Here is a 25,157-nt window from a genome sequence, read left to right as displayed (position 1 = left end):
GAGCAATTTCAAAAACTGAAGATGAAGCTCTTAAGAGTGTCTATTGAGCTGACTCCCTTCTAGGAGCAGCAAACACATGAATACATTTCTTTGGTAACTAACACTGACAGCTAGAAACACTTACTCTGATTACATTCTGAGTAAAAACAATGCCTCTCTTTCCCATCTCTCAAAACGCTCTTTGCAAGAATTACAGAAATACTTCTTCAGTACTGAAAAAGAGAGGCATATCTATTAAGACTGGAAGTTTTAACTAAACTAAACAATCCAGAAGTTTTAACTTGGTAACAAGCTGATTGTCTAGCAAAAAGAAAATGGATCTTGAAACATATTTAACGCAGGGAAACATATAAAGCCAAGTTGTATATTCATGGAGTTTGATTCAATACTACCACATAGGAAGACTAAAACATAATTAGCTAAACAAGTAAGTTTCATGTCATTCTTTCTTAGAGGATCACATATGTTCTCCAGTATCAGGTAACCATCACGGTAAGCCAAAAAAAAGGCAATAACCTGACTAAAGTTTCAAACGTCTGTACATGTCTGTACCACACTTAAGCAATGGCAAATTGCATGTTATGACAACTGTATGGAATGACTAGACATGTTAGCATTTTCAGAGTTAGCCCCAAAGGCAGATGGAGGCAAGTGAAGTATGTGAGAACAACATATGTCAGATGTTTATTAGCTACATTGAAATAATATATTGGTTTTGGACACTGCATATTTCTTTGCAGCTTGCATGCACCTGAAATTTTGTGTGACTGAAGCCTTGTCACCTTGTCATATTACATAAGCATAAGAGCTTTCAAAGGAGGTTAGTCAGAAAATACTAAATCTTTATTATCATCTATGAGATAGCCATACCCAACACTAGGTACAGAACAGTGAAACAATGAACATAAAAATTTGTAATTCATCATCACATAACTTGCTTCATATGAAGTTAGCAATAGACTTTGGCAGGTTGGCAGTGACACAGGGGCTCACAGAACAACTGTAGCAAACAATTTGAGAAATGAGGTAAGAATTAAAGGCAATCCTTTTCCACACACCTGCTACCTGAGGCCAGGGAGAGGGGAAGGGCGCAGAACATGTCTGGATTAGCAGAACACCTGAATTTCTTTTAGAACAAAAATACTCTGCTCAGCAAGGTGATAACCCCTGCTTTGTCCCTTCCCCCGCACTAAAGGAAAGAAATTGAAGAGATTGATGGTAAAGGCTCCAATGGCGTCATTATAGTTTTCTGCAATACACTTCCTCCCTCTCAGATCTGCTCAGCAAATCCTAATGATCTTTAATCAGTCTAGTAATGCAAAAGGCAATCTTCACACAACTACAGTTATTAAAATATATGCTGACATTACAAAGATCACAGATCAGATGATGTTTGACAGGGAGAACTAAAGGACTTAGGGGAGAAGTCATAGGACAGAGTGGTGATAGTTTATGAAAACTGTACACTGTCATGTTTAACACTAACAAAGTTACAGGTGCAAGGAACAAGGCTGTTCAAGTTAAGAAACCTCTGAGCAGATGCTAGAGAATCATTAAGAGAAAATATTAGAAACTTTAGTTCAGAGAATTATGGTTCAATCATCTTTTGGTTGGAGATGCCAAAGTTCAGGAGCAGTGACAAACAGAAGAACACGAGCAGTGCTTAGAGAAACACGTGTTATGGACAACCAGTTCAAAACACCTGGGCCATGTCAGAGTTTGGTCTACCTAGCCTACCACTGGGGCACAGTAAGCTTTCAGATAAATATTCTTTCGTTGTTGTTGTTCTTTCTCTAATAACTTTGCTCCTATTGCTGTAAAAAGCAATACTTCATTTTTAAGACTGTTTAACGGTTGTGTACTGTTGGTCATAAAGTCACTAAAGGGAAAATTCCAGTGTCCAGATCCAGCTTACTAATAAACACAGTAAGCATACCATTTTATGAAATATAAGAATACCATGGAAGTACTTCACATTTCAGCTTTACCACTTCATTTTAGCCACATATCAACAGAACAAAGAAAGAGGGTTAAAGACGCACAGGGCATAGAGCATAATAAAAGAAAAACATACAAGGAAACATTAGAAGTTAGTGTAGGCACCAAGTTATATATATTCAACAAAGATCTGCTGGTGTGCCAAAAATGTTGGCCCTCCATTTACTGATATGCAGCCAAGAATAGCATTACAACTAACATACGGTGTATCTGACACAGAATTCTACAGAGGAGTGTTTTCTATACACATTCATGCACATTTGAGTATCACATGTACTTAGTGCAGTATTACTGTTATACATGACACAGTTGCTATTAGACTGTGCTACAGCAATTAGTATTTCAATAGCTATGTCAACATTGAAAACCATTCCAAACCATAAAAATCCACTGTAAAATACATTTTAAACTGTTTTTGCTTTCATGAATAGAAGGGATTTATTTTCTTTTCTGTGTGTACAGAACATTCATGCTAATGGCAGAGATTGTGTTCATGTACAAATGATTTGAAATTTACTGGCGTATATCTGTATTGAGAAGTGCAAGTCAAGCAGAAATTCAACTTTTCTACTGGCTAAAAGATACAACCAATTTTCCAATTGCTAAACTGGCTAAAAGATACAACCAATTTTCCAAATGCTAAACATTCGATTGAAGAGTATAGGCATCATTAACTTACAGAAAGATGCATTCTTCAGTATTGCAATCCATGTATGCCAGTATACACTGCTTTGATGATTCTGCATTTTTTGTTATTAACTTGTCAGTCTTTAGCAGGCTGAGCACGTGCTGAAACGCGTTACTGAACTGCAGCCACCAAAATGCTGTCTCAGTATCACAGCATGCAGAATATAATGCACAGTCCCAAAATATATCAAGGCTAAGAACTTGTATTATTTGAGAGATTAACTCGTAAGAAAAGAAGTTGGATCATACAAAATAAGCTCAGATCACATTCACACACTGTCTTCTTGGCCTTTCACAATCAAATGTTTCCATTTCCTCACTCACTATTGTTGCTGTATTGTTCTACAGGGCATGAGGAAAGAACAACACTTTTTTGTGTGTTTTTCTGGTATATGGGTTTCAGATGTTTATTTTGTTTTGTTTTGAAGTAAAAGGAGGTAGAAACAAAAGAAAGTACTTTAGCCATCAAAGAAAATTTTGCTAGTGAAGTTTCAAGGTTCACCCTTGGGCATAATGCTGCCAATGTCTGAAACCCTAAAGAAGAAAAAAAATTTTTTTTAAATCCCTAATTTGGATGAGGTCTAGAGGGACTGGCCAGGCATTGAGACAATGTCCCAGAAGCACAGTATCAGTTAGTAGTCCAAAGTCCACTAGCTGTGCAACTCCAGCCTCACAGAAATTACAAGCTCAAAGAGCTGAAGGTTCAAGTCCTGCAGAACACTGACATGTTGGCAGGCCTGAGCAGCGTTAACACTCTTATCTCTAAGAGAGAACAACAACATTCTTGTCTTGAAGAGATGCTCTCTTCTTCTCAGTATGTGGTACTCTGGACTGCTACTGAACACAGAATCATTTTCATTGGGCTCATTAAATAACTGTGCATGAAGCTAAACACAGTTAAACGTCAATGGATTTCTCCAAAGCCAATGTTTTTTCAATTTAGAAAGACACATATTGTTCTGATAGTTAATTGAAAAGCTCTGTATTGAGGAACCGCTCACATTTCTAGGACATCATGCATCACCACACTGGGAACGTGTTGTTCTGAATTCAGACCCCATTCCAAATTCAGTGCAACAAGGTAACAAAAATAAGCATCAGCCTGTATCAGTACTTTTTAGTAAGTGAACAGTTGCAAAGACATTACCATAATTTTAGTAATAATATTACTTTCAGGTGAGTGGTGTTCATTCAGGTAATCACAACTTGCAGACACTGAGCAAGGTTGCTCTGTCATTACTGACAAAATTTAAATCCTCCCAATGTCTGATGGTTCTGATTTTTTAAGAGCCCCCTCAGAGTCTGATGGAAATCCAGAGACTTACATCACCCAAAATGTTTGTGCTCTTATATGGAACACTTCCAACAGAATTCCCAGGCTAAAGCAGATGGGCCTATAAGATGCTAGTCTAATAGCTCTGCCCCTGACAGCTTAAAAATGAAAACTCTGTAACTCAGTATCAAAGAGTCAGTTCTAGTAAAAGCCCTGCCCAACTTCTGGTTCTTTACAGTTATTATTGTTATGCGAATATTTGAAAACAATCACATTGCTGCATCCAGAAGTCATAAATTCTATTTTTTTGGAAACTATAGTTCTTTAAGAATGCAAAAGAATAACTTGACTAAATTTGAAAAAACTTTAAAATGCACAGCTGTATATTTGTGTGTTTTATTTCTCATTGGATGCCTTGAAAACAAACACACATCCTTCAAGTGATTCCATTCTCCTCTGCCAAAATATAAATTATGTCTGCTTTACACATTTTCCACCCAAGGTAATATATTGCACCTGGACTCTCAACCGATAGCACAGGAGCTTGTAGGAAGTTGCTTTCTTCTCATTTTGAACACTGCTGGTGTCAAAGAGGAAGAAACAATTTTTTGTTGCAAAAACACAACAGAAGCAATATGAGTTCACTTGTATTGTTATATTTCACATCAAATTTAAATTTGGACATAATAAAGAAATGCATGAAAGGACCAAGGACAGGTCTGGGAGGAGAGATCTGTTAAGGGATAGATGCATGTGTGCACGTGTGTTTTTTGTTTCTTAGAAAAAGTACTGCAGCTTCGAATATATCACAGCTTACAAATTATTGCTTTATTCTGAGAAGATCTAGACTATACAGTATATCTCATCTGTGCCCAAACACTGCTGATCACTGACTGTTTCCTGAAGCAGACCTCATGCATCTTCTGACAAATAAACTTGGTGAACTGATCAAAAACCAAATGTGATTAAATCTGGCTAAAAATCATCTGCCATTCAATAAATACAGAAGCCAGAGGATACTAAAACCATCACTGAATACAGCTGTGCATTCTGGCCTATCATGTACTTCAAACTCCATTGCTATACCATCACATTTCATTAATAAATTATTTTCAACTCTTAAAATGTTAAACTGGAAAATTCTCCAGGTTTCTTCCAAAAGGAATTCTCTAAAATTATCTGACATAAGAGCAGTCCTACTGAAAATTACTACCCCAAATGTTGTGCTGTTAGCAAACCCCAGAGCAAGGGGATGGGAACACTGGGAAAGGGAAGAGAGAGGTACTTTACATGCACATTTTTAAAAAGTGAAAGAATAAAAAGGTTATAATGGCAATAATGACCTTGGCATGGCACATTTATGTTGGAACAGCTGACTATTTGTGATAAGCAGCCTGAGGTGAACTCTCTCTGCAGGTCATGAATCCTGAGAAAATGCCATGTGACTCCTTGGTTATGGCTTAACTGTACAAGGCTGTTTTCTGAAACTGCAACACTGTCTAGGAACCTAGAAAGATGAAAAGCTTTTATTCATGATACTGAAATATTAGAAAGAGAATCACTGCTGATCAGAAAATGTATATTCATAGATCTAGGCACACAAAGGTAAAGCTTTGGTGCAAGTTCTTTTTAAGTCTGTTTTTTTCTTCATATTTATTGCTGTTTCTCATTTTGTTTTTTTTTGGGGTGACAGGTCATTGCCATCTTGAGACATTAACAACCATATAACTTACAGGCCCTTTGGGCTTCTGATACAGTGCATTCAGTTTTACATTTGTGTTTTGGTTTTTTTTTTGTGTGTGTGTGTTTTTTTTTTAATGGCAAACTTACTGCTGGACACAGCATTGACTGGAAACATAGTTGCCGGAAGGCAAAAACTGGAAGTCCATATTTACTGATTTCAAGGAGAAAAGCACTCTTGCTTCAGCTAACCTTCTGTCCTAAGAGGGTGACAAGATTATGGGAAGAGAGGGAAGGACAACATTTAAATAAATTTCATTCCCAGTAGCAGGAAGAGAAATTCAGAGCACATCATTTGGGGCACAGTTTCATCTCTGAGATAAACATCCATTTACATCAAATCTCAGCAACACTGGTGCATCAGGTCTATCACAGAATTATCCATACGGAGAATAACTGAGGTTAAAACAGACCTTAGGAGGTCACCTCGCCCAATCCCCCAAAGCAGGGCCAACTGGATCAGCTTGCTCAGGGACTTGTTCACTTGCTTTATAATGAGAAATTGTGGCTGTAATAATTGCAAAGTAACAGCAGCAAAATTGGTTGCAACCTGCACAGCTCTTTGTGATTGTTTGGCTGCATCCTTTGATACCCACAGACATCATAACCTCTCCCAGGGAAAGCAAGTTCCAACATACCTCTGCTTTTGGTCATGTTGTGGACCACAACACCTGTGTAGCAACAGTTCAAGAGTTCTGCCTACGGTTGGCACAGCTGGTAGTTTCTCTGAGATCATTAGCATAGGCAGTGCACAATGATCTTCTGGCAGGCTATGCATTTTCTATTCCAAAGTAACATACCATATGAGAAAAGGATTTCTTTGTGCTTTCTTCTTGATTTTTTTTTAAAGTCTACACATATTCACACTGCTTAAAACTCCTGGTATTCTGAAAAAAAAAGGTCTAAGCCGAACTGGGGTCTTCAAATAACATAGCAAATACAGCTGTGAATATGTCTCATTTAATGGCTTTGTGAACAACTCCAACACCTCCTAGCAGCCATAATATCTCTTCCTAGAGTATGCACAAGAGAGATAGGTATCCCAGTAGGGTCACAGTTCTTATTAAAACCATCTGATAGGTGCAGTAGAAAGGCAAACCAGATTCCTCAGCACACCTATGTCTGTCATTGTCCCAAAATGATCCTCAAGTGACCATTCTTGAACTAGTTGTCTTCCTTTCTAGCTTTGCTCTAGAGCCTTAAAATTGAATCGGTATATCCGGTCAGTTATTCTGTCAGTAACCAAGTCAACATGGAGTATTAATCATTTATCTCATAGCAGCTCCCCATCTTTCACGCTGATCACCTGAAGTATTCAGAATTTCCTCTAAACTACAACTAGGACAAAATCTACCAGAATCTTGCTGGTACAGGTAAATTCTAGGTAACTGCAGCAAAAGGCACCAGACATCCTCTACTGCAATGGGTTATACTTAACAGCTAGCTACACAAATACCTGCAACTTGCAAAAAGTAAAGGGCATACCATTGTTTTACATAATTAATATGCACTGTGTTAAGGAAAAAGGCCCCTTGATGACACTTCAAATTTATTGATAAATATTTAAGAATAAATTAAATTAAACTACCTCTTCTTTTCCAAATGCACTTTGCCCAATACTACAAAAACAGCTGATGTGACAAAATGGTGGTGCACAGAGGCAGAAGCACTAGTACTATTCCTGAGGATTAACAGCAAAAATCACCACATCAATGCCATTTCCACAGTAAAACTGGCTGACAAGTGATCTTTGTCTGCCTACACAGTTCGTCCACATTTTAATGTGAAATGTTTACATTGAGGTTTCAGTTACAAAAAGCGAATTCTTTTTGTGGAGTATATAAGCCATTTTCCAGTTTCTGCTAACAAATTATAAGGATTTAGAGCACAATTTTCCATAATTTGTATCTACAGTGAAGTCAACATGAGTTTGGAGACCAAAAGGGAGAAGTAACATACAAGTTAATAGCTGCTGTAAGTTTTTTAAATTATACAGTTTAAAACAAAACTGATTAAAAATGTAAGCCAAATAACTATATGTTTAGAAGAAAATCAAGCTTTCCCAAGTTTAGAAAAAGTTGTAGCTTCTCCACTTAGAATACACTAGCAAATCCGGTCTTCCTGAAACTATTCGTCTTCCTGAAGCTATCTGTATGTACCAGTTCTTACAAAGAGTGCAAGAGTACTAGCTATCTTACAGGTGAAACCAAAACACAGCATTAGAACTTTGTTTCAGTCACGAGAAAAAAGCAAGCTAAGTGTCAAAATACGTACAACAGCAAAGCTTGGAATAGCAAAAATAGAAAGAGGAAGAGAAGATAAACAGACATGCAGTTAGACTGCACTACTATGCCACATGTACTAATGCAAAAACAGAAAATGAAGTTGCCAGATCACTATATATCTAAGACTGAAAGAGGTTGGGTTTTGGCAGGAGGTGTGGAAGGAGGAATTGTTTGTGAATATGTAACATAGCACATTCATAAGCGGAAGAATTAAGGTTACATTATGAACCTAACTTTGGCATTTCCAGCTTTCAAAAGCCAGGAATTGCACCAATTATGAAGATGCATTAAAACGGATTCTGGTGGCTGACCTGAATGAGGAGCTGGTAACATGATTTTATTTGGCAAGGGCATAAAGCACAGAGTTTGAACGGAGGAAAATAAAGGGAGGAGAAGAAGCAGCAGGATTGGTAGGAGCAGTAGCAGGGAATTAGGAAATCAAGTGTATACTTAAAATTACAAATATTCTGATGGTGGGTGTTTCAACACACCAGTCAGACTGAAGGCAGGCCAGTAAGGTTAACATTTTATAGAATCACAGAATGGTTGAGGTTGGAAGGGACCTCTGGAGATCGCCTAGTCCAAACCCTCTGCTCAAGCAGGGTCACCTAGAGCACATTGCACAGAATCACATCCAGGTGGGTTTTGAATATCTCCAGAGAAGGAGACTCCACCACCTCTCGGGGCAACCTGTTCCAGTGCTCTGTCACCCTCACAGTGAAGAAGTTTTTTCTAAGATGTTCAGATGGAACTGCCTGTGTTTCAGTTTGTGCCCGTTGCCTTGCGTCCTGTCGCTGGGCACCACTGAAAAGAGTCTGGTCCCATCCTCTCGACACCCTCCCTTCACATACTTGTACACATTGATAAGATCTCCTCTCAGCCTTCCCTTTCCAGGCTGAACAGGCCCAGCTCTCTCAGCCTTTCCTCATAAGAGAGATGCTCCAGTCCCCTAATCATCTTTGTAGCCCTTCACTGGACTTGCTCCAGTAGCTCCATGTCTCTCTTGTACTGGGGGGCCTGGAACTGAACACAGTACTCCAGATGTGACTTGCTCATTCAGTACATGGGGAAGACTCTTTGCCTGTACAGAAAGTTCATCTTGGGACAAGACAAAGAGCCTGGCAGTTCCTTTCAACAGTAGATCTTCTGCACAGTTAGGGAACTGCACCTACACTACTGGCTACAGGGTTCAAAAAATTATGGTATTACCAATGTACAACGCCAGGGATATAAAGTGAGGGGAAAAAAGATAATGAGGAGTGAACCAGACCTGATAAAGGGAAACAGGGGAGAAACTTTAGCCCAAGGGGAAGAGTGGAACGGATCTTCTGATAACATCTCAATAAAATACCACCATTTTAAGAGCAAAGTTATTAACTGCATGTTGATTAAACAATGTCCAGCTTTATAATTGCTACTTAATGTCAAACTCAGTCAACACAGTTTGTTCTTCACACAACATTTTAGTTCATTATATTGCTCTGCTATGCTGGTTTCTTTTTGGTCAAAAACCAAATAAATGTGGACTGATGGAGTAAACAGCAAGAAACCACTTCCACAAACAACTTGGAAAAGAGTTTAAAATACTATGCTTAGCATTTTAATTCTTGAGTGTTTCTTGGCTTGCACACATGAAATCAATCAGAAACCAGCACAGATGGCCTCATAGAAAGTACACTGGCTTCTGTTGAAATCACACTGGCAAAAAAACCCGAAAGATTTGACCAGAATTAGGAAATATGGCCTGGCAAGAACTACTGTGTGTATTTTGCATTTCTGACATGCAAGTCACTGCATACTCCTCTCCTTAAAAGCCTTTTGTTATGCTCACAAAAACATAAAAGAAGGATTTAGCTATCTTCATAAACCACACAAAAGCAAACCCAATACTCTTAGCTCCATATAAGAAAGTCATGTAGTGTTACTTGCTTTAGGTTAAGCCATTATATTTACACCAATTACTGCAGTCAACTCAATGAAAAATTATTCTTTCACAGTTATAATCCAAAACCCAACATTACCACAGATTTTATTATAATATTACTTTCACAAAGGAGCTTTTCTGAGACTCTCAGAACTCAGAGTTGACAAAAATTACACAGTGTATAGGGTTCTGATATCAGCTATGCCGACACTACACATATGAAGTCATATTTTATTATACTGGTGCAGATATTGACTAAAATCAGATTCTCACTAAAATCCTCATCTAAGCAGAGAACATTCTGACCTGTTTTCTGTACCGCACATGGAAAACCTCAGACAAAGATATTAAAACCCTTTCCCATGGTTATCTATTGAGACAGTGGCAGAATGAAAAAAGCACCAAAACAAAACCCTTTAACCAATCCCTATGATTATACCCTTTCAAGTTTCTGCTCTGCAGACTGGAGTCTAAATACTAAATAAGGGACAGACTACATTACTTAGCCCAAATGGTTACCCAGTTTACCAAACCACAAGATAATTCTTTATTGAAGTTTAAGCAACCCGGGGTGGCAGATCTGTTTTCCCAAAACAATACTTTGGCATGAAACTGGGGAAGCAAAGCAGTTTAAAGAGGACCTGCAAGAATTAGAAGAGGAAGAAGTGGTACCTATCCGCAAAGTGATTATTTCCTTCCTTTCTTCTCTTCTGAGTACTGAGAGTTGTCTCAGCATTCCCAGTTCTCACCAGTGGTACAGTACTTCTGTTCTCATATGGGCTTTTTATAGCAGCAGGATGCAACTTCTGTCCCAGGCCCAACTCCTGCTTTCATTCACAGAAGTCAAATGAATTCTAAATATAATTCAGCCTGGGAAAACACTGCTTAAATACTAATTGAGGCCAGTATTGAAAGAAACCATACAAAAGTCAAGAAGGACCAAACCCTATACCAAAAGCAAACACAATAATTATCCTGTATAAGTTAGTTCCTAACCACATGTCTGAAGCTTCTTTACTATATTGAATACTAATGTCTATGGACTGCTAACCATTTACTATGTTGTTCTTGAGGGGCTGACATGATTTCACATGTATAATGTAGTAATGACTGAAGTCTTTTACTGGATCAGTCCCATTGTGGTAAACACTATACTAAGAGTGAGGAAGTGGAAAAAACTTAAAATGAGTTTGGCAGAACAGGGATAAGCAAATATTCCTGCAGTCTATCATTAGTCCACTAACTCAGATGACCCATTTAGTCCATGGTGTGCCTAGAGGGTGATTCACAGCACGTCTGTGCCTGTACCATCTCAGGGATGTCACTGGGAAAACAAGGAGCCCTGGCTCCTAACTCAAGCGTATCGTAAGATCACAGGACAGTTCAGGTTGAAAAGGACCTCAGGAGGTTTCTAGTTCAATCTCCTGCTCAAAGCAGGGTCACTATAAGGTCAGACTAGATTGCTCAGGGCTTTATCCAGTTGGACCTTGAAAACCTCCATGGATGGAGACAGCACAACCTCTCTAGGCAACATGTTTCAGTGCTTGACAGTCTACATGATTAATGAATACACTAGACTAAAATGGGAGTCTCCCCATTACAAGCAATTTTACACACTATCAGGTACAGTAGGTGAATGAGACACTCAGCAGGGCAGGCAAGTGGGAAGGTATCAGAAATAAGATGATTTATAAACTTTTCAGCCAATCAGAATTATGTACCAGACAGTTGTTCTTTTCAAATCTGAAGATAAAATTTATTAAAGGATGTTTTGACACAAGTTGTGATGTTGATTTAAAATTCCAAGCCCCGCCCTGAAAGGCTGAGCTGTTGCAATGAAAGATCACAGTATTGATTTCTCAGGGACAATTAATGAATGCATGAATAGAGGAATTAAATTTATCAGAAGAAAAAAAATTCTATGATGGTCTAAAGCACTCTAAAGAAAGGTCAGCTAGAAGAAAAACCATGATCTATGAGGTCAGGCCAATTTAATGTTACCTCAGCCTCACAAAGTGCCTGAAGACCTTGTAACACTATGGCTGCAGGTGAAGCTTGATCAGGTTTTGTGCATTCGTTTAATACTTGGGAAATTGCAGCCAACATATCTGCTCCATGCTGGTATGGCCTAAAAAAAAAAACAAAAGTACATGAAGATATAGAGCAATATGCACACGTACACAGAAGTTCTACTCTATATACAAGAGTTCAATGAGTACTGCTTCTGTACAAGGGACAACTACGACAGACTAAAACCGGGAACTGGGGGGAGTGGAGTATGGTATGCTTTAAGTATCTGTTCTGAAGCAGTGTGAGATACTTGTTTTGTTTCAAGGGGAAGACAGCTGGTCTCTGTTCATTTTAATTTAACATTACTTATACATGCTTTCTATTAGTTATAATAAAACACAAATCTGATTAGCTGCTGAGATACACACTGACTCAGGAGTTGTTAGAGACATCCAGAAAAACATTACCCACAATTAAAGCAGACTAGCTAAAAATAACCATGCAGTTTTAACAGAAGGCCTAGGTTTTCTCCCTACAAAGATAACAGACAATAAAATCTTGTGCTTACCTCTGCCTACATATATCTCTTATGCAGGCAGCTTTAGCAATCAGCTTTTCCCACTGAGCATCTTTGTCAAGAGACAAAGAGTGCATATCAGATACTGCCATGAATTTCTGCAGTTCCGGGTAAATCCGATCCTGGAAGAGATTTAATTTTAAATTATTATCATGCTTCGCAAAGTTGGTGACAGGACATTATGTTGCTAGCATTTTTACATGACTTCTAAATGACCACTTATGTTGCATATCATATTTTACTTTCCTTCATCATTGGAGACTAATGCTGTGTTGAGATCCAACTGGCTTTTACAAATCAAATCTCTATTGCTATTTCATAAACAAATAAGCAAACTATTGCCATGTAACTTAACGGAAATACCTCAACAGGTCTGATTTGTACTGCATATCATGCAAAGCAGAAAGCCATACTTCAAAAACAAATTTCATAATTCTATTCCTAGACCTGATGAAATGAAAATCAGGTTTCATAAAAGACATACTACTGAAAGTTTTCACTAATACAGAATCAATAAAGGCATCACTTCCACCATCTGCTTTATACTGCTGATAATGATACACTAATGGAAGCAATGCTCCAAAATGAAACACTTTCCCTGGTTAGAAGAAAAAGTTTTTAAACTACATCTTTTCATAGTGACACAACAGCATTTTTCTAACCTGTCTTTCCCATAAGGATGTCATCAGGCGCAGAGTAATAGCTCTAAGCTTTGGTGTGCTCCCCAGCATCTGCATTGCACGTAGAATCTGAGCTACGCAGACCTGAAAGAAGTTAAAAAAACAAAAAAATTTTTTTAAAGTCCAAGAACAAGGAGAGTGCTATAAATCATTATTTGGGCCAAGTATCACAAATAGGTAATTAAGCCTTTCACAACATCAGAACGAGGGTCCAACTCATTTTCTGACAAATTTTAGTGCACAATTAATCTAAAGTGCATTTTCGTAGGATATATAAACAAAATAATAGTATAATACAAACAGGTAAGCACGATGCACACTTTAAAACACTGTTAAAACAAATGTCATAGCCCATCATAAATATTATAAAGTTATGCTGAAGCTTTTTCAGTCTAAATCACTCACTGATTGTAAGTAAATGATATGCCATTGATGGCTTTTGTTTTACTAACAATTTTTCATTCTGACCTTGTGTACACCCAGTGTGGGTAGTGTGTACAATATATCCCTGTACAATGTAGGCTCCAGAGGTCTTCCCAGTTTAAACATTAGAACTGGGATCAGATTTGGGACCTAAAATAGAATAAAAAAAGGAAATAAATTTGGAACGTGGTTGCCAACATGGTAAGTAGTATTACATAAGAGACAATGAACTTATGAGACCATATTAAAAAAATCTCACATCTTTTTGCATTAATCTTTTGCTAATAGGGAAAACATGAAAATTCAAGATATCTGTAATTTCACAAGATTTACAACTTATTTCTTCTTTTCAAGTCATCATCTTGGAAGCGCCCTGTTATGCATGTTCAGCTGTAACTACTGGGATAATCCAGAACACTTAAATAACTGTTCAACTGTTGCAAGAAAAATCAAGAAAAAATTAACAGAATTAGGAGTTCCAGACCCAAATATAAACAGTAGTCTTCATCCACAGACCTCAGAAGATATTTATAAAGGCTGTTGCAATTAGCACATAACTCACTGGCCCCTTTTTAGAGATGGGAATGGGTATTGCTAAGATATTAAAAGACTGCAGGGGCTCAAACATATTATTACAGGAATCCATCTCAATTTTCAAAAGAATCCTTTAATCACTGGGCAACATTATCTAAATGTACCATATTACTGCCAAAAGTAAATGCTGATGCAATGTATATTGTGGTGACACTATACACCGGTCTCCCTTTGAAAAGCAATGATTATTTACACAAACCAGTATTTGAAGAATTCCTTCCACGTGGGGAATTCCACAAAATAGCTACTTAAAATTGTATTTTATGCTTACAGCTATTCATGTAGCCTCTACCTCTTGAACTTGAATACATAAATAGCTCAAAGTTTCCCACTTCCTCTCTAATTTCCATAATAAATTCATTTTTACTTGAAATTTCTATTATAGGCACATGAAAAGGAATAAATAAAAGTGATATATTAAAATATTCACATACCACATCAATGAAGAAATGATTCTAATTCATATCCATTATTAGAGAGGAATTCTAATGATGCTGCTATAATTCTATCGTATCCTGCAACCTGTCATATAATGCAATATGATTTACTCCATTTTGCTCGTGTATGGTAACAAACTTCTAGAGACCTGCCTCTAAAGTGACAGCAAAGGAAAGGAGACTTATTTACTCCATTCCCCCTTCATTTAGGGAAGGATTTTTTCAGTATTTTCATACTTGCAGGCCCTCCAATTTTTTCTAGTGGAGATGCAGATCACTATGTTGTAAAATCAAGTCTATTGCTGATGGGCTTGCTTTTTTTTTTTTTTTTTACTTGATTTCATGATACTTAAATGAAATCACACAGCACTGGCTTATATTCTGCTTTTACACAATAGTATTTGTTTTCACTTAGTTGCACAATTTAGTCTTCCATAGATATAACCTATATTAAAAGATATTGTCATTCCCAAGAGCAGAAAAACTGATTAGGAAATTTGGTATTTAGTAGTAAGATGCAGACACATTATTTTTGAGTCTTCTAGCTTTCAGAAATTATTTTCCTTACACAGTAAGCAGGGTACAAAGTTCTCCAGTTCACTTCTAATGTTTACTTTGTGAGTGTATCACTCTCCCAAGGCATTTTTTTTCCTTCTATAATCTTAAATAACTGTAACTTTAGAAAACCTGCTGAATAAACCAAAAATCAGACATTTTTGTTGGTTCAGAACAGAACTAGTGCATATGTAATCCCATACTTACTGTGCCTGGCTGACAGACAGAGCAACTCTCAAATCCAGTCTTAATGAAATAATTCAGAGATCTCAAAACCCTTTGAAAATTTACTCTGGTGAGGCTGACCCTTTAAGCAGATAGGAGGTTTATATATATAATAGGTTAAAAAAATGGAAAATTCAGCTACAGCATTCTCTTGATATGCTTTTTTACATGAGAAGATGTCTTCAGATGATAAAACTTTTCACTGTACAAAGGTCCATCTCAACCCTTAGAAGACACCAGTCTTCTGACAGAGGAAGAATAATAAAAAGAACCCAAGAGCTCTGGGATTCTGCATACCTCCCTCTGTAATTACTGGTTCCAAAGTACAGATCAAATGTACTTTTTGTTCTACAAAACATCACTATCTTTATAATTGAGCAATCCAGATCTGTGTTTCCACAAATTTTAAATCCTTGGTTTGGATTCTATATTTAATATTTATGGAATTAAATATAATACAAGTTTTTAATTAATGTTTTCCAAATATTACTTTGCATTTCTTAGTAGAGTGAATCCTTTTATAAACCAAAATTTCCCCAAATTTTCAACTAAGGGACTAGTCTCACTCCCCCTTCCTATTTCCCAAGGTTGTTGTCTACATCAATAAAGGTAGCTGCCATCTGTCTAGACAGAGGAGTGGTTTTACTGCAAATTGGTAAAAACAGAGTCAATAAATGTGGCCAAGAATTTAAGCTAATATTCATCTGAGCAGATTCTCACACACAGGAACATTTTCAACACAAGTTTCATAGTGCACTGCTTTCTCTCCTGAATATTTCAAACTAAGGCATCCTTTTGGCTAGAAACTTTCCCTCACCACTTTTCTTTCAGACCTCCTTTGGTCTGAAGGTAAGCTGGATGGCTTTTCAGCTTTTGTAGGAATTAAATTTGTCTAGGTCGTTTTCTTTTACACAAAAACAGAATGGCACAAAAGAGCAAAAAGAAAGAGAAGGCAGCAGACAAACAGATGAGGGCAGTATCTATCAAGCTAAAACTTCATATGAAGCCAGATTTTTTCCAAAGAGATAGCATTCAATCCTCTGATTTTGTATACATAATGAGTGGTTTGACAAATAAAGAGTTACAGACTTTTTCCTTTAGATGAACTAAGATTTTAATAGGCAGAGGAATATGCAAATTGCAAATGGGCTATTTTAAAACATCCCATCTTACATGTACCATCAGATCTGTTACATTCATGTAAATAGAAGACTGAAAATCTGTACAGGTGCTTTTATAAGAATTTAGGCTGCAACCGTAGATTTCAAAATGTAACCTACATAAAATACATCCATTAACATTTTCAGGATTTCAGAAAGATAAATAAATGTAGACTATTTTATCCATCTACTCCTGCATATTTTATAGTATGTATAAACACCCAAGGTGATGGTGGAGAACAGCTTATTTGAATATGCAAAACTCTGAGTGACAGATTTAGATTTATTTCAAGCATTCTTCTGGGATAGGAGTGTGTGTCTTTGTCCACACCTGCCTGTGTGTTTTGTTGTTGATTTTTTAAACACCTAAACCTATAACAAACACTCTGATTACCTTAGTTAACTTAAAGATTTTGAGAAAATATATGGGTGACAAGAACAGTGTCCGACAAGATTTGGGTTTCATATTATATTCTTCAGTACTTTGCTCCAGCCTGAACCTTTGCAATCATCGTTTTTAAACAACACTATCTGAGGCCTACCGAACAATCTTGTCTCAACAGAGCAAAGTAGCCTAAGACAGCTGCAGCCAGAGATAAGTTTGATGAAGTTCTAAATTACCATTAACTATATAAGGTAAGACCAATTTTACAACAATATAAAGTAGGTTATGAGATATTTAGCATTCCTTCTACTAAAGCAAACATAAATATGATTTTTACCAGAACAGCCCCTGAATTTGGCTGAAATACAACACATTACCACAACACCATTTGTTCTAATCCTTGCTTTTCATCAGTTTTCAGATAGGTGAGAGTAACCTTACTACTTTTTAAAGAGGAGGATGAGAAGCTGTTAGAAAAATTCTTTAGCTGAGAGTCTATTTTATATTACTTTGCCCCTTTTTTATTTAAAAGAACAACAAGATATCAAAGAGCTGAGCTACATTCCTCATGTAAATAATGTCTTCCTTTCAAGACCACCGAAACACATCCCTTCCTTTTGGTTTCAACATATTTTAACCTTATTCTAAACAAGTTTTAAAATGGTGCACTACAATTAGCAGGTAAAAGGCTTAATACTGTTATATGTAGTGTGGTTGAATCACACACCTTTTCCTTTCCTTTTCTTTGGAGCATTTCAAAATGCTGAGTGTTCAAGGAACAACTGTTAAAAAACATACAAGGAAGCTGAAGTTCCCTGGCCCCAGTAAAGGGTGCAATCTAACACAGGTACAGGGTGATATTTTAGACGATGACAAAACTGTCAATTGTTACCTTGGGCCAAGAGTTCACCTTGCATGTTGCTCAGAAATAGGGAGCACAAAAAAAACCTTTGAGCAGAAGCATAGAAAAATAAGCAAACCTGTAAGCAATCCCACCTGCAAAAAAGACTGCAGTTCTACTGGACTGACATGATAGTCTCCTTGCAGCATTATTACATAATATGTATGCATAACATGCCCAAAACAGCCAACGAGTTAGGGCTATCACTCCCATTATGCAGGTGAGAAATGGAGACAAAGAGGCTATGAGTAATTTACTCACAGTCACACAGGAAGCAATGACAATTAAAAGCAATACTTCAAGGTCAGTACTTAATTTCAAATTGTCTCTGTGAAGCCTCTTCCCATCCCTTTCAGAGTATTCCCTGGTCCCTCCCCAAGTGCACACACTTTCTAATCAGACACTCTCTAAATCATTCTCCTTAGTCCTGAACCTGTCTCTCCACCTCATGCTTTTTGTGAGGGAGGCACTGGTCTTCCCTCCAGAGAAGCCTACATTCCTAAACAAAGTCTCTAGAACAGGGCACATATTCCAACTTTTGAATTCTCAAACTCAAGAGAGACCCCCTAAACACCCTTCTGTGGGTTGTCAGCATACACTGCTGTACCTGCATCCATTATTACCTGAGAAGTAACATACCCCATCCTCCTTAAACTCTCAAATTAATTCTTACGAAAACAAGTACATTTCTTCTAGACCCCAAGTTCCTGTCAGACCCATCATATGCGGCTCTTGAGATGAATCTCTCTACCACAGAAGCCAAAGGAACGACTCCAAGAGCACGACCCACCTCACAGCATCACCAGGGAACAGAACTTTATGGTAACTGGGGTAGGGAGCTGAACACTTGGTTCTTACCTCCTCAGTAATTCTCTGAACTGCCTTTTCTTGTTTGTCCAAGATCAGTCTCTTTCTTTCACCTCATTTTACTCTCTGCATGGCTTACACTGGCATTTCAGGCATATGTAGCAAGTGGGGCTCTTCCTCCCACACTCCATGGGCTTATGTGAATTTATGCTATCATGTGCCTTAATCAGCACATTCCTCCTAGCCTAAATGGCTTTCAGACCACTGGTGACACTTTCAAGACTGTCACAATACTTTATTACTCTTATACCATAAGGACTATTCCTTGTTACATAGATACTCCTAAAGTACAAAAGGAGGTGGGCAAAGTAAGTCATTCCAAACTCAACAGCACATGGCAGAGTTTGATTAACATCAACTCTGGTTCCAGGCCAGATACAGTAGCAACCTGTCTGCATTAAATCCAGGATATACTTGCATACAACTATGCATGTCTGTACTGTCATCATAAATGTGAAATGTATATTAAGCTTCAGCAGGTGAAAAATAATGCAGTTTGGCACTACATTTTCTCAACCAGCAAATATAAGAAGCTCCTTAAATTTTCCTTCCCACGCATCACCCATACCTTCCCTCTCTGACAATTTGCCTCTATCCTGCAGTTTGCAGTATCCCTCAGTTGTACTGACACAAGTGTTCAGCATCACACTGCAAATCCTCTTTAATCCCAACCATTTCAGTGACGCTATTAAGAGCAGTGCCCCATGGACACTTCCATTGACAGAAGGGTAGTAGCAGTAAACTACAGCACATGAGCATGTGGCTGTGTATGACAGCTTCTTAAAGTGACATTCAGAAATGGAAAATTAAACCTTAATTCAAAAGGTGAGATTTAATCATTGCCCTACCTTCCCTTCCCACTCCTGAACTGTAAGACTAACCTATGGACCATGCAGATATCAATGTTCCCCACTCTATGCATGCCAAAGGGAAAATAGCAATGCCTAAGAGAAAAGGATATTCAGCAGTACACAAGAAGAGTATTAAAACTAACTTCCTGATTAAATTAAATAGAACCCAAAGGAAGACCTGAGTGTTAAAGGCTCAGCATTCTCAAATCAAAATCCTCTTTTGGTAAGACAAACCCTAGGAAAAGGAGATTTGCACAGAAACCAAATAATACAGGAAGAAGAAAAAATCGGAAGCTAGGAAGTTTGGTAGACAGAAGCAGTTTTATTTCTGGGCACCTGTTGCAATTGGGTGTTAAGACAAAAATAAATCACCTACTACTGAATTACAGTTACCTAAATCTTTGACTAGTTAAATGTAATTCCAGGGTGATCAACAAACCACGGACATCCCATGCCTTCAGGTGGGACAATCATTAAAACCAGTGCATCAGCCTGCACTGCCATCATAAAGTCCCAAAGTTATCAGAGAAGTTAGTGGGTGCTTCTTCACTGAGGGACACAGTGTTATTTAGAGCCGTTAACAGGTCAACAGGGAAGAAAAGTCTTCTGATAAATAATGTTAGCCAGAAAGTATGGCATGCAGCATGGATGGAGGGAAGAGTCTCAAGTCTAAGAATCTCAGAACTTGGGGCTTTTTTTAAAAAACATATCCATCCCTGATAAATGCTGTCATTGGTTCACCCTGTACTGCACAAAAAGGCTAAATAAAACATCAGTAATAGAGATGTCAGATGTGTCATTATAATGCTCAAGCTCCTTTTTCAATTTCCTTTCCACAGATCTCTCCCCAAAATGCCTCCTCCTTTTGCCAGACATTGGGTCTTGCACTACTCCATCAAGTCTTAAGCTAGTTCTCTAATCAAAAGGCTACTTACATTTTTCCTGAGTTGTAGATACAGTGGACTATATGACAATCACAGACTCAATGATATTAAAAAAAAAAGAAAAAAAGAAAAAAAAAAGATTGTCACAGTCTTTAGTTAGAAAAGCATTCAAATCCTTAAAGGTCAGCTTCCTCAGGTCCAACCTCCCTCATTTGTCAGGAAAAGTTTATTCCAAGTCCTGAGTCTGCCTTAATTTTCTAGTTATGACATTTATTCTGCATTAAACAGGAATTAGAAGAAAGTTCTCTATGAGATTTATGCTAACATTTAGTAAAGAGATGCTAAGCTCTACAGAGAATTCTAGGGAAAAAAATAATCACTTGTCAATATAAGGCCAATTATATATTTCTACAGAGATATTGTCCTTTAAAGTATACTTGCTCTGAATAGGTGAATACACATATTCAAATTATAAGATGAAGAAAAAAATCCAAAATGTTCCAATACAATGAAACTGCTTCTCACTTCCACCATATAACAGATAAACAATGCTGGCACTAATTTCTGTACCAATTTATATTAAATCTCCAAAGGTTTAACAGTTTCAAAAAGCCAGTATGAAGAAAAATTAGCTCTTGGTACATAGGAGCCCGCTCAGATGGAGACGAACCTGCTGCCTAGCAACAGTGTGGTCTGCATCCCTCGTCATCCCTAAAGATGCAGCAGTTAGGTCAAGTCTCTCCTTAGCAACCCAGCAAAGGGTTTCAGGGTTTTGTTTTGTTTTCAATAATGAACTGTATCTCAAAATGATGCCCAGTTATCCTAACAGCCCTCTCTTTAAAAGTAAGATTAAACATGCCAGGCAAATCACTGCAGTTTCATCAACAGGATTGATGACTGTTCTCACCCTTGGCAATTTGGTGATTTGATTTTTTTTTTTTTTTTTTTTAAAGCTAAAGACAGTTACCATTCTTAAAAAGCACAACATAAGAAAAGATAGTTAGTAAGGAAGGAAGATCCTTGCTAAACTTCTCCTCTCCCATTTCTTCACATTTCCTTACATTTTATTGACATGAAATTGTCCCCCATACAGTCCTTGTGCCAGAACAAAGAATAAGAGATAGACAGAGAACAGCAAACCAAACAAAACTGTGTTCAAAAGGAAAAACTCATTTCAAACAATGTAATCCAAAAAACAAATACACTGCCCCCAAATTAAATTCTAAATGTAGGGTGTCACTTTACATTATTCATGCCAGTTGTTCTTAGCAGGAATGTATATCTTGGAGTGTTCTTTTGGGTCAATTTTAACATTAAAGAGATCATTTCATTGCCCTACACAAGGATCCGAACAAAAAGCACTAAAGAAATGTTGCTGAAATGAGAAGTGCTCCAGGTTTTATTTCTGGGAAATGCAGGGCTGAATTTTGAAGGTGGTGTAGCACCAGCACAGTTTTTCAGTAGGCAAGGCAGTGAAATGACCAGATTTTAAAAAGCATTCAGCACTCTCTAATATCCTGTGAGCAAGACAAACAGTACTGAACAATACGCACATTTGAAGAACTGTCCCCTTCACTGAAGTGCGTAAATGACAATAAGGTTTTATTTATACATGTTATAAAACAAGGTGGGTTTTCAAAAGTGCTCCTGGTTCTTCTTGAGACCAGTTTTTGTTCCCCAAAGTTTCACGTGCTCCAGTGCACTAACCAATAAACTCATATCACCAAGAATCTGTCCACAAGAAGTGACTACAACATGACCATTCTCCTACAGCAACTCTCCAAAATTCACATGATCAGACATAGAACAATACTATTAGGCATCCCTTGAGACACTTTTAAGCAAGCCAAATCCAGTTCAACAGATCCTTAACAATGGTTTCACCTGGAAAAAAAACATTTTGCCTTTTTTTCTCCTATCCCCCTCTCCAAAGAACACAAAGTAATGCATCTTCTGATAAATTTCCCAGAAGGGTGTCATTTACCACTAAAATATTTCATTTCAGCAGTTGAAAGACCATAAAAGAATGGATGTTCTCTAAAGCCTCATAATCCTCTAATAATGGTAATAGATCTTGCGTTACTATTCACCAGTGACCTCTCAGTCAGATGATTTAATTTTTTCCCCTTGAAGCACAGCTGGTTTCACATAGAGTGTAATAACAGTTTTTGCACAACAAGACAATTCATCCGATTAGAAGGACTGTATTAAGTCTTTCACGAACAGCATGTGTCAGGGCAGCCTCAGCAGTGATTCAATTAAAGACAGCCTAATAACATATGCACTACTTTTTGTTCTTTGGCCTTTTAAAAGATTTCTGGACTTTCTTCCAGAATGTTTCAGGACATTACTCCAAAATGTGTCAGCTAAACAGTGATCAAATGTAATCGCTCATTTTGCACCATAAAAAGGCTTTCAGGCTTCCATTCAGTGGGGAAAGAGGAGGTACATACACAACACTCCTCTGTAGGCTTCAGGGAAAGGAAAGAAAAGAAACAAAACCAAAACAAAGCCAGATCAATGTCTGCAAAAACAGATATTGCAATTATTTTTACACCTAACAAGATTTTTGGAAGGCTCTATTAATTTAATACAAAGACTCTAGTCTCTATATGAAAGCATTACTCAGTGTGGGAAAGGACATCCTGTTTGGGAATCCCTCTTGTGCAGTTGCAATAAATAGGAAAGCAATGAAGGACAGCATTCTAAACACACATTCCCACTTCTGTTTTATCTTGAAACACAAGATCAACTGAGATCTTGGCACAGCAATCACTCCTAGCTTTTCAGCTGAATATTGACAAGCTACAAGCAGTAATCATTCAAACCATGAAGTAGCAGAATACTGATTATCTTGATGACTTAAAAAAAAAAAAGAGAGAGAGAGAGAGAGAGAGAGAGAGAGAGAGAGAGAGAGATATGACTCAAAATGCTATTGCTATACCTAACCACACTGTTGGTGTGGTCCTCTTTCCTAACTTAGAAGACATTCTAAACACTGTTTTACCACTTATTTTTCTCATCTTCTCTAAGGGATCATTTATTTACACAGAACTAAATAAAACACAGAAACAAAGCAATTCCCAAAGTATGAATTTGCCCTGAATATGTTTTTTGTTGCTGTCATCACATTCCCCATTAAAAGTTTGCCTTATCAAAGTAATCACTTACTTCCCCCATATATGTGCTCCAATGCTTCCTCCCCCTTTATTAACTACTTTCACTGCAGTAGAAAGACCAGTCCTAGATACTTCTTCCTACCTTAGAGAGCACCCCACCTACAAGAAGCAATATGATAACCTTTCATTGCAGTGTTTTGCTGCACTAGAATTCTCCTTGGAGCCATTAAGTAGACTCAGAACTAAAATAACTTGTCACAATCAAGACAGTAGCTGTGTGATTCCAAGTTCAACTGGCACGGACTGTAACCAGCCAGTAAGTCGCAGTTTTAAAAAGTGTTAGGATATTTTGGGATAAAAATTATCATTAGATTTTGCTTACTGCAAAGTATCACGTCTCCTTGGGAGCACCTACTGAAGACTGAGAAGGGAAATATCACCCCAGTCAAACACAATATTGCTCTTATTCCAAATTTCCAAACATTGCCTCGCAGAGTGACAGCTGTATTACTAATTATAAAATGGCTTTGTACCAGTAAAAAGGACACCTGAATTAAAATACTTCATATGCTCTGCAGCAGAGTATCTTAAAGTCAACAATAATCTAAAAGAGGGAAAACCTACTATTTACAGACCCCGTTAGCAAACCAAATACAAGCGAGTTAGAGGATGACAACTAATTATGGTTTGAGTTTCATGTTTTAAACAACAATTTCTAATTCACATAGACTTCTGCTGATCATCAGGAAAAAGAAAAATATGATGCAATTTAAACTTCTCTTTATCACTGCATTTGAACACAAGCCATTTTTCCCAGTCATGGGAAGGAGTTTTTCCATTACCTCAAAGATGGTTCTGAAGTAGATGGACTACGATGGCTAGCTTAAGATGCTGTGTCTGTTAATTTCATTTACTGTTTGTGGGTACAAAAGCTTAGGTTTAAAATAGGCAGAACAAGACAAAGCAAATAAAGCCACTCATTTCATGCTAAAATGTTCACTGTACCTGCCTAGAGCTCCTGCACACTCTGCTGACTTGCATTTAAATTTGTCCCTAAATCTGTAATCATGTAAGTCAGTGGAGCTATTACAATTTACACAAATGAAATTCAAAAAAGAATCACTCCCTACAGCCTCAGTTCAGGCCATTCTGCTCAGGTGCCATCTTACTTAAGTAATTTCTTTCAGCAAGTTATTGCTTTAAGTGATTTTTAAATTGCATTTTGAACAACAATATCAAATAGTTAAGAAACAGGGCATCACACCTTCACTCTTTTAAGCTCTGGAATACACCATTAATTCATCACACAACTCAATGAGCTACTTCAGCAAACTGAATTAGAGGCAGTCTACAGATAAAAACAGACTTTACTTGGAATTTCCAGGAGTTATGCTGGTGTTTTTTACATGGCCAGCCCGTCACAAGAACAAATTGCCTTACTTGCAGCACTTTAGATCAGAACTGAAGAAAAGTTTCTCAGGAAAGGGCAGATGTACTTCAGCTGCACATGTCACAACATGCAGCCATAACTCATCTACCCTTTTCCCTGAGAATAATTAATTTATTTACAAAGCCTACAGCC

The 25,157-nt window shown here is 37.5% G+C and overlaps 1 protein-coding gene across 3 annotated transcripts in view; it reads right to left on the bottom strand.

Annotated features, from left to right (window-relative positions):
- Positions 1 to 25,157, bottom strand: part of FOCAD (focadhesin) — a 127,735-nt gene that overhangs the window by 59,659 nt on the left and 42,919 nt on the right. For all 3 annotated transcript variants that reach the window (XM_067316125.1, XM_067316124.1, XM_067316126.1), the window contains exons 12-15: positions 13,643 to 13,747; positions 13,157 to 13,258; positions 12,486 to 12,616; positions 11,909 to 12,035 (exon numbers count right to left, since the gene is read on the bottom strand). In XM_067316125.1, the coding sequence (XP_067172226.1) occupies positions 11,909 to 12,035; positions 12,486 to 12,616; positions 13,157 to 13,258; positions 13,643 to 13,747 (465 nt within the window). The remainder of the gene's footprint in view (positions 1 to 11,908; positions 12,036 to 12,485; positions 12,617 to 13,156; positions 13,259 to 13,642; positions 13,748 to 25,157) is intronic.

The sequence above is a fragment of the Apteryx mantelli genome, chromosome Z (assembly GCF_036417845.1).
Source record: "Apteryx mantelli isolate bAptMan1 chromosome Z, bAptMan1.hap1, whole genome shotgun sequence".
Classification (NCBI taxonomy): Eukaryota; Metazoa; Chordata; class Aves; order Apterygiformes; family Apterygidae; genus Apteryx; species Apteryx mantelli.
The sequence above is the reverse complement of the archived record's forward strand: the minus strand, read 5'-3'. Positions and strand labels throughout refer to the sequence as shown.